Consider the following 16,761-nt stretch of genomic DNA (forward strand, 5'->3'; position numbering starts at 1 on the left):
GTACTACTTAATTTTCCTTGAACAAATGTTCCTATAAATCTACGCACAATTATGGACCTATCATCACGAAATTTTGTTTGTAAGTTCTGTCCAAAGACCCCTATTTTTGGCAATGATCGGTTAATATATAGACGATGAAAGAGACCATTTTTTTCTGTTTTCTTGTCGTTCTGTAGGCTACAATTATGACCCAAACATCATGACATTTTAAACGAGGAAGGAAATCTGGCTAAATAATAAGCATGGATGTTTCAATGAAGATCGACCAATATTTAGGGGGTCAAATGGCCAGACTTTTGTGTGAAAAATTAAGAAAATGCATTTGACCTGAAGGACATAAGGGGGAAAAGTTGACAATATATTCAAATGGAGTGGTTGACCTTTAAATTGATATATATATATATATATGAAAGCTTAGTGTTAAGTGAGTGAGTGACTGACTGACTGACAGATCATCGCCCAGACGAAACGGCTAAAGCTAGAAGCTTGAAATTTTGAGTGTGGGTTGTTGTTGGTGTGTAGGCGTGAGATAAGGCTGGGTTTGGAGATTCGTACTAGAAGGGTACGAAAAGTACTAAAATGTACCAAATATGGTACCCTTTGTATTAGGCGAACTGGAAGAGCTAGAATTCTGTAATTTGGAATGTGGGTCACTGATGAAAAGTTAGAAAGATGTACAAAAGGATTTTTGGAAATTCGACCTATAAGTGTACTAAAAGTACTAAATTAAGTTCTAATTCTACATATCGAGCCATATTCGCCAAAAAATGTAACCCTTAATTTGAAATTTTACAGGGGAAGGTTTTGTTTTAATAAAATCAGATTTAATAAAGATATTATTTTGAAATTTAGAACTATAGTTTTGTTACAAACTAGTTTTGTTTTAAACTATATTTCTAAATTTCAAAATAATAGCTTTATTAAATCTGAATTTATTAAAACAAAACATTCTCCTGTAAAATTTCAAATTGAGGGTTACGTTTTTTTTTTGGCGAATATGGCTCGATATATTGAACATATATATCTAAAATCTTGAAATTTTATATAGAATACAGGTTGGGAAGTGGTGTTGATGTATAGAAAGGGTTTAAGATTTTCGTACTTATGTTTTTTAAAAAGTACTAAATGGTACTAAATCCTGAAAATCGGAATTAGGACTACTGTTGGAATACAGGATTGAGGTAGCTTTAAAAAATCGTACCTTTGTGTACGAAAAGTACTTAATGGTATTAAATTTGCTGCAAGTTGGATTTCGGTTCACATATAGAGCTGGAGTCTTGAAATTGGGAATTAAAATGACAGTTGCAGTGTAGAATTGAGGTAGTTTTGGAAATTCGCACTTATTGGTACGAAAAGTACTAAATCGTACTAAATATAGTACAATTTGGATTTTGCTTAAACGGATGAGCTTAAAACCTGAAATTTGGAATTCTGATTACTGTTGAAGCTTAGGTTACTGTGGGAGTGTAGATTTGATAAAGTTTGGAATATGGGTACGAAAAGTACAGAATGCTACAAAATCTGGTACAATTTTGTTTTTGATGAACAGACAGAGCTGGAATTCTTAAATTTTGACTTACGATTACTATTTGATATAAAGATTGAGGTATATTTGGAAATTCGTACTTATGAGTACTAAATTTGGACTTTGGGGGAATTAAGATTACTGTTGGAGAGTAAGATTAATGTAGTTTTAAAAATTCTTACTTGTAAAAATGATGGTACTATATTTGGAACCATTTGGAGTTGGTTGGATCTTGCGATTTGGAATTTAGATTACTGTTGAAGTGCAGTATTTAGCTATAGAGATAACTATGGAAACTCGAATTGATTTGTACGAATAGTAAATTGAACAGCAAATGCACTAAATTTCGATTTCGGCAACGGAATCACATTATATACATGTCCGTCTGTCTGTTCGTCTGTCTGTCCATGTTAAATTGTAAAGAAAGCACAGGTCGCATTTATGATCCGAATTGGATGAAATTAGTGCTTATGTGTATGAAGAGTACTAAATCGCAAACTATAGTACAACAAATTTACAGTATTTACGATACCATATGAAATATTTTTGCATTCCCTTTCCGGATACGAAGTAGCGGGCACTTTGCTAGTCACTTATATTTTTGAATGCACTTTAATGTAGAAGTTATACGTCAATATTTAAAAGGACATTCTGATATTCGAGTAACTTCTGGTAATGTGGACTATGCGTCTAATATGGACCACCCCCATATCTAAGAAAACGGTTGAGGTATGTCAATGCCGGTTTGATATATATTTTCCTAATAAGTAAAAACAAACATTTTACACGCTTTTTAGTACATAATTGCAATGTTGAAAATTTAGTTAAGCTCTTATTGAAATCTGTGATTTGAAAAGATTTTTATCACAAGAGTAAAACAATTTGTTTTTCTCAATTATAAAGAAGTTTTTCTCAATTATAGAACTTCAATAAAAATGTACCTTTAGCTGTAATTACAATCGGTTAGTTTCAATTTTAATTAATTTTTTAAGCCAAAAAATGTATTTAAATAAAAAAGCAAAGTCGTGTAATGTTCACCACTTTAAAAAACGGGACATTTTCATGGGGACAAGTTCCAAACATGGCCCCATATTAAAAACATTTCTATGAGGAGGTATTCTATCCTCTGAAAATTCGATATGCGAAATTACAGCTGATTTGGTTGATTAATGAAGGTAGGTCCTTCAAAATACAGCAAATGGAGCGGTACCTTTAAAAGGGGGAAAATTGCTAAAATATATGGGTTCATACCCATATATTTTTGCATTCATTGTTACCCAAGATTGCAATAAATTGAAATTTATCACAACTAATCCACAACCTACCTTTTAACTTACTGGTCCACATTACCCGACAAGTTGTTTTTATTCGCAGTTTTGAGTTTTTTTTAATATAACGCAGTAACATTTTTATAGTCAAATGTATATAATGTTTGACCTGGAATATATTTAGACGACAAATCTACTATGTCGTGAAAACAATTTGTTTTAATTTTTTACCGTTGGTACGCCCACAATATCAAATAAGTGAAAAAAAAACGTTAAGTTCTGCCGGGCCGAACTTTGGATACCCTCCACCATAGGTATACTAACAGATACTAGTATCGAAAATATAATAATAATATCAAATCAAATATATAATAATATCAAAAGTGGACCTATGCCGAAAATTCAATATATACCAAATAAAATACACAGTTATATAAGACCATCACCAATATACACAGGTTTTATTTTACATTTCTTTACGCTAAATATTAAAAATACCGAAAATCCGTAGGTATCATTATATAGGGGCTAGGCCTAAATGTGGACTATAGTTCAACGTTCTCCGCAGGTGAAATAATTACAACAGAGTCTTAAAACCAAACCCAAAACGCGGAACAAATCAGATAACTATTTTAGATAACTATTAATATGGGGACTACCCCTAAAAGGGGTTGAATAATAATAATTTTTGGTAGGGAGATTTGTTACCATATACGACTACAAAATACCAATTTTCATTTTTCGAATTCGGTTGAAAAACGCGCTCAAGAACACGAAAATACTGAGATGTGAGTGGTTCCCTTATATGGGAGCTACCAGAAGAATGGACTTATATTTATAATTTTTAGTGGACATATTTGGTATCCAATAAGAACCCAATTTACCAAATTTCAGCGAATTCGGTTGAAAAACGCGCTCAATAACCCCAAAACACCGAAATTTGGGGGGTACCCTTATATGGGAGCTACGTGGGGGGTACCCTTATATGAGAGCAACGTGCGCACATTTCAAGTGCAGATTCGCAGATCGTGGTCCTTTATACGTTTGCGGGGGTCGTCAACATTAGGGGGGTTTGGTTTTCTTTTTCTTTGCTTTTTCATAGTAGGTTGGGTTTTCCGAGAGTGGGCAACTAACCCGACGCCTCAACTCATTTTTTTTATAGTTGTTATGGGTGAACTCGCGGCACATGTTAGCTCACTATTTCATCGGGTGATGAGAATAGCTCCCCAGGTGGCACCGCGGGGAGGTCAGTGTCCACAATTGAGATGAAAGAGGGACCAAGATAAGCCTGGGCTTCGCCATGTTAAAGCCAATCAGAGCCGTTGCTTGGTATCTATCATCCCCTACGCCACCCACCAATGCTAAACTTCCTGGGATTAATAGCAATGCATGCGAAAAGGTTCAAAGGTCTATTCGTAATTTTGTGGACAAGCAGATAGATATGGATAAATGGACATTTAATATCTTAGGAAAATATTGACCGATATTTATAGATTTTCAAATTTACTACAGAATGATAACACAAAAATATCTAATTACAGCCAACTGTTCAAAAACGTGTCTAAAATCCCCAAAATACCACAAATTGGGGGGTACAAGGGATGGGGGGCTATATCTAAAAATCTATCGATAGCAATACTCAAAAAGCATTTAGGACTTGACTTGATGATAGACATCGCTATGGAAAATTGCACGCTTTTTCTAAATCCCTTCAGAAGACTGTGTAATTTCAACGGACCGTTGGGCTAGAATTTTACCCTGATGAAGAATATGAAAATGATGAGTTACAAGAATATGAACCTTATGAGTTACAAAGCATCTAGTAATTTTTAGCATTTTTAAAAATTTTCTATTAGCTTTTACAATGACCTTGAACTACCTACTAAAATACCCCGTGAACTTTCAATGGAGGCTATATAGAAACGTGGTCTTATCTTTTAAATGATCTGTGAAGATATTCCACTTCGTAATGCTAAAACGTAGGCGTTGGCTATCCCTGAACAATTTTAATTAGAGCCAATTGAGTTGAAAATGTGGACAGAATCTCTGATCTGATCAAAAGTATATCGCTCATTTGCTGCAAGACAGGCATAACTAAAAAAACGATTTTGCAGAAAAAATAATTTTAAACCAGTTAGCGAAGCAGTACAGTAGGACGTGGCCGACCATACGATACCCTACACAACTACCACGGAACACTAACTTTGTTCGGATGTTTATTTCGAGCCTGGGAAATATTTCGTGATATTGCACCTTCTTGCCTAATTAGAGGCAGAGGTGCTGCCTTACACTGATATATTTTCCAAATATTACTAATATTCAGTACAGCTCTTTTAATTACTTGTCCAGATTCCCATCTCCGTAGGTTGTGTTGTGATGTTTGGCTTATAATTGACTCGACTCGAAAAAACACAAAATATTAAGTTTTCGGTTCACTTAACTGGAACTTCATGGAAAATTTCAAAGCGATCAGCGCTATATTTTTGCCCTCTAGTGTGGTAATGGGTTACTAAATAATATATGAATACGTAAGTACCCTGAAATATTTAAGTGCAACTCCCACATCCGAGTACATACAACCATATAATCAGTTTAAAGATTAAAAACTCCTCTTGGATATACTATCAACTTCTCGGGTATATGTCCTTCAGGGATAAATCTATACGCTATATAATACAAATTATGTAATTTTTCACACAAAAGTCAGGGTCCATTTGACCCGCTAAAATGCCAGGCTCGAAGCTATAGTTCTCAAGTTCCACAGTTGGTGCGAGTCTACTGGACGTCTTGCGCGTTGATCTTCTCGCCGTTTACTGCCAGACCCACTTTGGCAGACTCCTTCTCAATTTGTTCAAAGGTGGCTGTTACCGCTCTCAATCTTCGACCCATTATGTCCATGTCATCGGCGTAGGCGAGTAACATGTCTTGTTTGGTGTACAGAGTGCCATTTCTGTTCACTGTTGCCTCTCGTATGACCTTTTCCAGCAGGATGCTAAAAAGGTCACACGACAAACTATCACCTTGTTTGAATCCTCGTTCGGTATTTAAGGGCTCCGAGAGGTCCTTTTCCACTTTAACTGCGTATCTTGTGCCTGTTGAAGTTACCCTGAATAGCCGAATTAATTTTTCAGGAATGCCATACTTTATACACCCCTGAACTGATAGGGCTGTCGAATAGCTGGAATGTGTCGATGTGTTTTTCGTGGGTACGCTGGATAGCACTTTACATGCGATGGAAAGGAGACTTATTCCTCTATAGTTGGTACATATCGTCTTGTCTCATTTCTCACAGGACACAGGATGCTGAGGTTCCAATCATTGGGCGTGCATTCTTCTAGCCAAATTGTACTAACCAGCTGATGCATGCTCCTTACCAGCATCTGACCACCAGTCTTGAATAGTTCGGCTTGTAACCCATCGGCACCTGATTCTTTATTATTCTTCAGCCGATTGATTGCTATTCTGACTTCATTTTGGCTAGGTGGTATACACTCTATACCGTCATCTATTATTGCTACTATTTGATACCAGAAGTTTCTCAAAATTCTCCTTCCAGATCCTCAGCACGCTGTCTGTATCTGTCACCAGGTTTCCTTCTTTATCTCTACAGCCTGCATCAAAGCCTTCGGTTTGGTGTTTTACCCGTTGGTAGAATTTTCGGACTTCATTCTGACTCCTGTATATCACGACTTGCTCACGCTCACGTTTTTCTTGATCTTTCTTCTTTTTTCTGGCTCTAAACTATAACGGCATAATCTGCCATATATATACATAGGTCCCAAATGATTACAGGTATTTTAAATTTAAAAATTGGCATTTTAATATAAAAACGAATACTGGCATGGAAAATGGTCTCTGGGTCCATGTTTTCATATAGCCCCCATATAACCATACCTCCCGATTTAAGATAATTTGTATATGGGAAATTACAAAATTCGTTTAAAATTCCATAAAAACAATTGAAAACATTTTTTGCGAGCACATTACTATTTTTTTGGTACAAAGGTTAAGGAAAATATGCTGATTCGTAATATGTTCTTATTTGCTTTGCATTTTAGTCAAATCACATTGAAATACGGGTTAATAGTCGCGAAAAACTAATAAAAGCATGAAGATATCTAAAAATAAAATAAATTATTTTGTAATTAAAACAAACCGTTTTTTGAATTTTCGATTTCGGCGCCTTGTTCTTCAAATTCTTTTAGATGATTGTTAAATATCGGTAGATTCACCTGATAAGAGTTTCGACGTTAAAATGTCTACATATATTGCAGTTACAATACATTAAAATGATCAATATTGAAAAGCATGCAATTTGCGTATTCGTGGAAATCAGTTGTTGCGCATGCTGTTGTCGTATAAACCGAATCAATCTCTTCCAATAATTTTGAATTTGTTGATGTTTCATTTAGCGGCCAAAGTGTGCCGCTCGATGCACTTAACTATGCAAAAACCGTAAAATGGCTAAAAATGACGCAACGTGTATACGATTTTTATGCGCATCAGGATTCAGTAATCTACAATGAAAATACACAAAAGTACATCTATTTTAACAGAATTGGCGTATCGATGTATTTTGACCTATTTTCAGATTCGCGAATATCATGATACAAGCATGAATGTTGGTAAAATCAACTCGAAGAAAAACGCGATTATACATATATGCGAATTAGTCAAAATAACTTCTTGGTGTTTTTCCCACATTCAAGGTACCTACCGTTTTATTGAGCGGAATTGAACATGACCGGACTCATTAGATCCGGTACATAACAAAACTAAAATTACGTGGAAATGGCATTTGAGTGGACCTTCTTAAATTTAGACTCGAAAAATAGGATTTTTATAAAAATTTTCGCACCAAATTTTCGTCTTTGGAATCCAATTGCAAAGAAGTTTCGGTGGGCACATTCATGAGATATACACCAAACGAAGCAAAATCACGAGTTCTTCAATCCTATAATCAGTTTAGTCCATTGTCTGGTTGCGCGTCCTGATTATAAGAAAAATTAAAAAAAAAACACCGAAAATCCGGCTTCCGGATTGTCAGCATCCATTTTGGATGGATGCAGTGATTATATAAAAAAATCATACATTAGAACCGTATAGTCCATGAGGTATTCTGCAACCTAGTCACTGATCACATTTGCGTGCGTTGTGTACTTTAGCTACAAATCAGGAAGGAACACAAAAAAACTCGTTGGCTTCAATACATTTTCACCCATTTTTTTACATTACCATCACAGCTTCCACGCAACTTATTATTTATTACCAATATTTTAAGATATTGACAAGAACACTTTATTTTATAGAAATGAATTAAAATTATATGCAATATGTTCATATTTCGCGAGTTATAAGCTTGCAAACCTCAGTTTCAAGGAATTTAAAAGATTTTTGTAATTTCCCACATATAATCCACAGTTTACAATCAAATTGGCTGTAATTTGTCACAGAGAATTATCTATGGGTACAAAAATACATCGGCGTATGTTAACTTTTTCTGGTAGCCTCATGCAAAGGTTTTCCTATTTTGAGTATTTACCCAAATATTGGGTATAAATGAGTGAACTTGCCAACCACTTGACATAGGTGGAAAAAATTTGGCTCACATGTTTCTAATATAAAAACGAATACTAGCATGTAAATTGGGTTTCGGGTCCACGCGGACGCTTTTTTGCATGGACATTTTGTACAAATTGAAAACTCACTATGCCAGATCACAGTCAATTTGATTGAAAAATGTGGATAATTGATAAAAATTACCTTAAATCAGGTGGTACGGTTATATTACGTGGACTCAGAGACCCCATTATCCAAACCACTTATAAATAGTGAAAATTGTGCGCCAAATGGTCATATATCCTGTAATCGTTTTGTAAATATTGCTGGGACATTAAACATAGAGAAATGGGGGCTATATCAAAACATGAACCTATATTCTGAAGTATTTTCCTTATCCAATGTAAATTTTTTTTATTTATTTATTTTAGATATTACCCACTGAAATTCGGAATGCCAAATTAAACAACTTCGGCTGGAAAATGCGTTTAGGACCATATTTATTTTTTCCAAAGATGTATTTCATTCTCCATGAACCTATCGTCGCAAATGAAGGACCCTTTGTTTTGGGGGGCTACAAAAAAGAGGCCCGACATATCCTAAACATTTAAGTTAGATCTTTTATATTGTAGAATTATACTTCAAGATGAAGGGTAGAAAACCCCATCGATATTGGTTTGTGTCCAAACATTTGTCTTGAAGGAAAAATGGTAACGCATCGGAATAAGTACGATTTTAAGCCTTCCTTCACCACATGGCAACACCTCGAAATATTAATCTGAAGTCCCATAAAGTATTGTATATATTCTTGATCAGAATATAATTCTATGTTGATTAAGCCTCTGCTGAAATCACGACAAAGCTCGCAAATATTTGAGATATAGCTTTTAAACTTTGCACATACAATGGTGGCCAAAACTAAAGCAACTGAAATTGTAAAGATAATATGTGCCCTATAACATTTTCAAAATTAAACATATAGTTTATTATATATATATATATATATATATATATACAGTGGTGGTCGCAGAATTAAAACATTTACTGTGGTAAACATTTTTTGAACCGCCCTCGATTCGTTTGAAGTATTTTTGAAAATTTTTTAATTCAGAACACTTCGATATACTGCACTTAAGAGATTTAGTGTGAAAATGGAAAATTATTGCATGCAATTTTTCCATAAATAACGGTTTTTATGAAAATACATCGACTTTGAAGTGGCCATATAATTAAAACATTGTGTGATTTTTTACTTTACTGAATTTTTTGAAAATATTTTTAAAAAAGCTCTTTAATTTAGTTAAATTATGTAAACTAAGCACCGATAAAATCATTTACTGATAAAAAATTTTGAAAAAATCAGTAAAAATCTATCAAAATTGCCAAAAATTTGTACAGTACACCTTACATTCAGAAAATAACCCTTATTATAGAAAATAAAGGTCCGAATGCACCAGAAATTGCTAGAATTAGTAGAAAACAATAAATAATTCTCAAAATAAATACATATTTGAAATAAAAACTTAAAAAATGGGAATTATCCTAAAAGAACGACTCAATTTCGATAGCCTTTATTGAAGAAGTCCGGAATATTTTTGCAGTATTTGAGGAAATATCGATTGATATTGACATTTATTATATCAAATCGATTGTTCGAGTAGTACAGAATATATTTTATCAAAAAATATATCAGTGACAACAGAACGAACAGAGATCAACACCTATGTTTACGAGAAAACGTTTCTGGTACACAGCAGCATATTTGATGGTTAACTCTTGACCCTTAAAATCTATTGAACATGACAATATTTTTCCAAAATAATATTTTTTTAATATAATAATGTTTGTTTAATCTATTTTAGCCTTAAAGAAAGAAAAAATTTACAATTTGACAAATATTTAAAGTCTTGTGTTGAGCATCAACAATGCTGCTGTGTGGCAGAAACTTTTACTCGTCAACATAGGCGTTGATCTCTGTTCTTTCTGTTGTGACTGGTATATTTTTTGATGAAATATATTCTTTACTACTCGAACAATCGATTTAATATAATAAATGCCAATATCAATCGATATTTCCTCACATACTGCAAAAATATTCCGGGTTTCTTCAATAAAGGCTATCGAAATTGAGTCGTTCTTTTAGAATAATTCCCATTTTTTTAAGTTTTTATTTCAAATATTTATTTATTTTGAGAATTATTTATTGTTTTCTACTAATTCTAGCAATTTCTGGTGCATTCGGACCTTTATTTTCTATAATAAGGGTTATTTTCTGAATGTAAGGTGTACTGTACAAATTTTTGGGAATTTTGATAGATTTTTACTGATTTTTTCAAAATTTTTTATCAGTAAATGATTTTATCGGTGCTTAGTTTACATAATTTAACTAAATTAAAGAGCTTTTTTAAAAAATATTTTCAAAAAATGCTGTCAAGTAAAAAATCACACAATGTTTTAATTATATGGCCACTTCAAAGTCGATGTATTTTCATAAAAACCGTTATTTATGGAAAAATTGCATGCAATAATTTTCCATTTTCACACTAAATCTCTTAAGTGCAGTATATCGAAGTGTTCTGAATTAAAAAATTTTCAAAAATACTTCAAACGAATCGAGGGCTGTTCAAAAAATGTTTACCACAGTAAATGTTTTAATTCTGTGACCACCACTGTATATATATATAAAATATATATATATATATATAAAAGTGTTTGGTCCATTCCATCCCTAAATATAAACGGATCTTTTCAAAAAACAATAGGGGTATTCATTGGCCAGAACCGATCCCACATGCAAAATTGACGATTGGTGCATAACTGTGGCCTGTGCCTGTATCGGGTTTACAAATTATATCGGACAGACGTCTAAATCGACTCAGCTAGTCGAGATCTGACAATTGGTATCATTAAAGGTCGGTCTAGGACTCTTGGGGCAACACAAACAAAATGTCATAGCAGTAAAAAAAAAAAAACATTTAAGAGTTCAACGCAATTGGTGACGGGGTTATCGTTGAATATATAATCTCAAGAACAGAGCTATGTTAGCAAGTCTACATACCCGGAAAGCCAAATGATTTGTTTATTTTCAAATATGGCTTTCGGAAATTGGGATCCGACTCAGTGAGGATATATTATGTTCTCGCAATGTATTAAAGTTTAATATGAGAGGCTCAAACAAAAAAAAATGCGATGAGAAAGCCAAACAAAAAAAATTGGGTCATTTGAGCCGCTAAATATTGATCGTACATTATGATGATCCCATGTAAAATGTGTGAAGATCGGCTTATAATTGTGTCGTCTAGGGCGCATAGAAAACCAAAAATAAATAAAATTATCAGTCCATTTTAATTTCGTACTCTTGGATACGAGAAGCATTAATGGTACTAAATAGGGTACAATTCGTTTTGTGTGAGCGGGAACCCTAAAATTTGGAATCAAAATTAAGGGTGGAGTGTAGGATGGAGGTAGTTTTGAAAATGCATGATTATGTGTACTAAATGGTACTAAGTTTATTTAGATTGAGATAAAAAACTTATATTTGAAAATAAAATTACTGTTACAGTACAGGATTGAGACAGTGGTGAAAATTCAAACTTAAAGTACGAAAACTACTAAATGGTACTAAATATGCTAAAATTTGGATTTATGTGAACGGATAGGGCAGGGATCCTGCAATTTATGATTAAAATTACTGTTAGAGTGTGGTGAACGGATAGACATGGAATCCTTAAATGTGGACTACTTATGGGTACGAAAAGCACAAAATTTGGTACAACTTGGACATTGGTTAACGGGTAGAATTCGAATCCCGAAAGTTGCAACTTAGGTTACCGTGGGAGTGTAGATTTGATAAAGTTTGGATATGGGTACGAAAAGTACAGAATGGTACCAAATCTGGTACAATTTGGTTTTTGATGAACAGACAGAGCTGGAATTATTAAATTTTGACTTACGACTACTATTTGAAATAAGGATTGAGGTATATTTGAAATTCGTACTTATGAGTACGAAAAGTACTAAATTTGGACTTTGGTGGAATTAAGATTACTGTTGGAGAGAGACTCGGACCAACTGTGGAACTTGAGAACTACAGCTTCGAAGTAGTTAAAGACTTTATATACCTTGGTACCGCCATAAATAAAACGAATGACATCAGTTTTGAAATTCGGAGAAGGATTGTGATGGCCAACAGATGCTACTTTGGTCTAAGTAAGCAGTTTAGAAACAAGGCCACCTCCCGCCAGACCAAACTCACACTTTACAAGGCGCTGATACTACCCGTGCTGTTATGTCGATCTGAAGCATGGGTACTTGCGCAAGCAGATGAGGCAGCTCTTGGGGTGTTTGAGAGAAAAATTCTCCGAAAGATCTACGGGCCGATCTGCGTCGACGGTGAATATCGGCGACGAATGAACCACGAGCTTTATAATTTATACGCGGACATCGACATAGTCAGTCGTATTGAGCTGCAGCGACTACGGTGGCTAGGCCAACAAATGCCCCAGCTCAAAAGGCATATAAAAATGAGCCTACTGATGGTTCCCGTAGAAGGGGAAGGCCACGAATTAGATGGAAAGACCAAGTAGAAAACAACATCTTGGAACGTGGTCTTCCAAATTGGTGGACTTGCGCACAAGACCGACGCGCTTGTAAATCTGTAACAAGCCAGCTAAGTAAGTTGGAGAGTAATATTGATGTAGTTTTAGAAATTCTTAGTTATAAGTATGATGGTACTATATTTGGAACCATTTGAATTTGGTTGGATCCTGCGATTTGGAATTTAGATTACTGTTGAAGTGTAGTATTTAGCTATAGAGATAACTATGGAAACTCGAATTGATTTGTACGAATAGTAAATAGAATAGCAAATGCACAAAATTTCGATTTCGGCAACGGAATCAAATTATATGCATAGAATCACATTCTATGTCGATTTATGCATGTCCGTCTGTCTGTCCATGTTAAATTGTAAACAAAGTACAGGTCGCATTTATGATCCGAATTGGATGGAATTTGGCATACGTCACATATTTGGCCTAAGGACGAACCCTATTGAAATTGGGAAAAATCTGTTTAAATTTAGATATAGTTCCCATATATATTTTAGTCCGATTTTAGGTAAATAGTGCACCAAACTCCCTATATAACCTTCGATTTACACGAAATTAGGCACAGCGGGCTGAATTACGTCTAGAAGGATGTGTGTTAAACATCGTGAAAATCGGTTCCGATTTAGATATAGCTCCCATATATAACTTCGTCCGATTTAATGTAAATGGTGTACCAAAGTCCCTATATATCTTTCGCTATATTCGCATACGAAGTAGCGGGCACTTTGCTAGTAAACTCATTAAATGGCAAACCACTTGACATAGGCGGCTAAAATTTGGCTCAGATGGTTTTTATATCAGTACAAGTAATGGTGTGAGCAATGGTAACCCTGGGTCCAGGTTTTGATATAGCCCCCATATAACCGATTTAAGGTATTTTTTGTCTATTAGACACATTTTACGATCAAATTGGTTATAATTTGGTGTAGTGAGATCTCCTTTTGCACAAAATATTTTCTCGAGATGTGGTTTTTGATACAAATGGTATGTATGAGGGGTGCCTTAGTATGGGGGCTACCAGAAAACGTGGGCCTACATATATACATTTTTGCATGGACATTGGGTACCCAAAGAGAACTCTCTGTGCCAAATTACAGCCAATTTGGTTGTAAAATAAAAAATAACTTAAATCGGGAGATACGGTTATATGGGGGTTATATCAATACTTGAACCCAGGGACTCCATTTTGGATTTCTATATTTGACATTAAAAACATGGATGCAAAATACTCTGGTATTTACCCACGTCTTTAAAGTATCGTAAAAATATCCATTCTAAATCGATTTGATAATAGAAACCAGGAAACCAGGGTGTAAGATGTTGGATCACCGATTCAATATAGTAAATACCCACAAATGGATATTTACCTGATTTACCAGGTATTTACCCTTTGGGTATTTACCCACTGCTCATCTCTATCCATTGTCAATATTTTTTGGAGATTTTAGTTGCTAAACGCTTTGGCATCGAAGAGGCAAGCTTAGAAGTTTCTGTCGAATACATTTGATTCCACTCATCTTGCAGCACTTTTTTGAGCATTGCTTTAGAGGTAATTTTGCGATATTGGATTCGTCGGTCAGAACCTCTTAAAATAGTTACTTCTGAACATCGAACGAAGAAAATGCGTTTGTTCAAGTCATGTAACTACAATTCGGGGAATCACTAGGATTTTTTAATAAACTATCGATTTAATTAGTGTTGCCTGATCTACAACTATTTTAACGCTATACATATACTTATAATTTTGTGTAACAATTTTGTGTAGAAAATTGGTTTTCGAGCATTATAGAGTAATGGGTAAGGTTGTACGCAGACTTTTTCTACTGAGTGTATAAATACAATATCTCCATACAAATGTCCCGTTTATTGAGTTTTTTAAATTTTGACCAATTTAAGGAATTTTGAACGCACACAACGAGGTGGAGGGTATAAAACGTTCGGCTGGGCGTTTTATACTTGTTATCAGTAATATTGCCAAAGACCTATAATGCAAGCAAAACAAGACATCATAATCCGTCCTCGACTTCTGATCTCTTACTGATAGGTCTAAACGAGTTTCACGTTTTGTATTTATTTCTTACAAATGCTTGTTGCGACGAAGTCGTCACCATGCATTGAGCTTGGCAGTGGACAACAACAATGGTGATAGCTTGACAAGAATTCATTTTGTTAAAATTTATAGATTTCACATTGTTATGTGTAAAATATGGAGAACAACAAAAAACAGTGTGGCGACATAGACACACACATACAAACAATTGGTGGTTAACAACACCTCCGCACTGTTCGTTTTCTAAAGAAAAACATAATTGTTACCATTCGCCTGCACAAACAACATTGTATTTATGAACGACCGACCAGACGACGATTTCAATTATTGTGCGCAACGTTCGTTAAATGTCGACGAACGACGCCATATTAATTTACAAAATTTTCTCTATACCAGCAACGCACAGGCCCAACGCCTGTCGTCGTTGTGTGTATCTTGTGAGCTCTCGTGTATCGTTCGCTTTTGTTTTCTTCATTTTAAATTTCGTTTTCCGTTTTTTCGTCTCCTTCTGATTTCCTCCTTTACGTTGTTATCTCTGCTTTGTTTTGTTGCAAAGCCAAGCTACACAACAGAAACCAACAACACGCCATTGAATTTGTCATGCGCTGCATTACTCCTTTAGATGTAGTTGTTTGGAGCTTGAGTAGGGGTTGGGAAAGAGAGAGTGGGGAGCATTAAGCATTCACTGTGTTGTTGCTGCTGTTGTTGTATTTCTGTCTCATGCAGTACAACGACTCAGAGCGAACATGTTTGCGACGGGTGGTGGTGGTGAGTTCACGACTCGTCGTCGTTGTTGCTTTGTTTCATTTCCTACTGCTCTCACGGCTTTCTGCAGCGATGTCTGGGTACAGTACCGCCACATCAGTTTGTTGGTTTGCCATTTTTTCGTTTTCTCAACAACTGTTCGGGTTGAAGTTTCAGTTTTTTTTCCGAAATGACTTCATGTTGTTTTTCGGTTTCTGAGGCTGTTGATCATTCCAACAAGAGGCTGTTGTTGTTGTTCTGCGGCTTCGTGTTGAAAATTTATGACGATGATATCTGCATTGTTTGTATGAATGTGTGTTTGTGTCTGTAATATTTTTTGTTGTATTATGAAACGTTCCGTTACAATGTGTTATTTTTGTTGTAATATTTCTTGTGTGTGCGTGTATGTGTGTAAATTTTCTAACACTTCTTATTCAGCGTAGGTTCATTCGTTAGGGATGTTTTATGTTGTTTTTGTTTTATTGTAGTCTTCATTTGCATTCTGTTTTGTTGCTGTTTTTGTTGGCAATGTTGGTGGTTTCGTGGCAGTTGCATTTGTAATGGATCATTTGTTTAACTTACCTGGGACAAATCCGAGGCGTGGTCATCTAACTTCATTTTGTAATTTTTTGTAGTTGTTGGTTTGTCAATTACCTGGTCATGGTTGGTAGTCAACATAAAAGAGGCTATTCTATAAAATACTCCCTTCAACACTCCGCTCGTCGATAAGGACACCTTCCGACTGGTCACTAAAAATGTAGGAACAACTCAAGTCTAGTAAAAACGATGATATTTTTCTGAAATAATTTTCCAGGGGTAGTTATTTTTACCCTAATTATGGGGATATCTTTTTTTCTTGGCCCGGAACGTAACCGGTTATATCCGGTTAAAATGAAATTGGTATAATTTTACAGGTTATAAAAATACCGTTTTCCATTGAAAGTTTTGGAGATATAGTCGATTTTATTGAAAAACTCCCTAAAAGTCGAACTTGGGGCCATTAAA

At 34.8% G+C, this 16,761-nt stretch overlaps 1 protein-coding gene across 1 annotated transcript in view; it reads right to left on the reverse strand.

The window, feature by feature from the left end:
• LOC133327645 (polyhomeotic-proximal chromatin protein-like) overlaps nt 1-16,374 on the reverse strand; it is a 51,795-nt gene extending 35,421 nt beyond the window's left edge. Inside the window, exon 1 of the mRNA XM_061536167.1 lies at nt 16,339-16,374. Within this exon, the coding sequence (XP_061392151.1) occupies nt 16,339-16,374 (36 nt within the window). The remainder of the gene's footprint in view (nt 1-16,338) is intronic.
• Nucleotides 16,375-16,761: the final 387 nt, after the last annotated feature.

Source organism: Musca vetustissima, unplaced genomic scaffold (assembly GCF_032173495.1).
Source record: "Musca vetustissima isolate MV318-11 ecotype Yass unplaced genomic scaffold, APGP_CSIRO_Mvet_v1 utg12009, whole genome shotgun sequence".
In the NCBI taxonomy this organism is placed as follows: Eukaryota; Metazoa; Arthropoda; class Insecta; order Diptera; family Muscidae; genus Musca; species Musca vetustissima.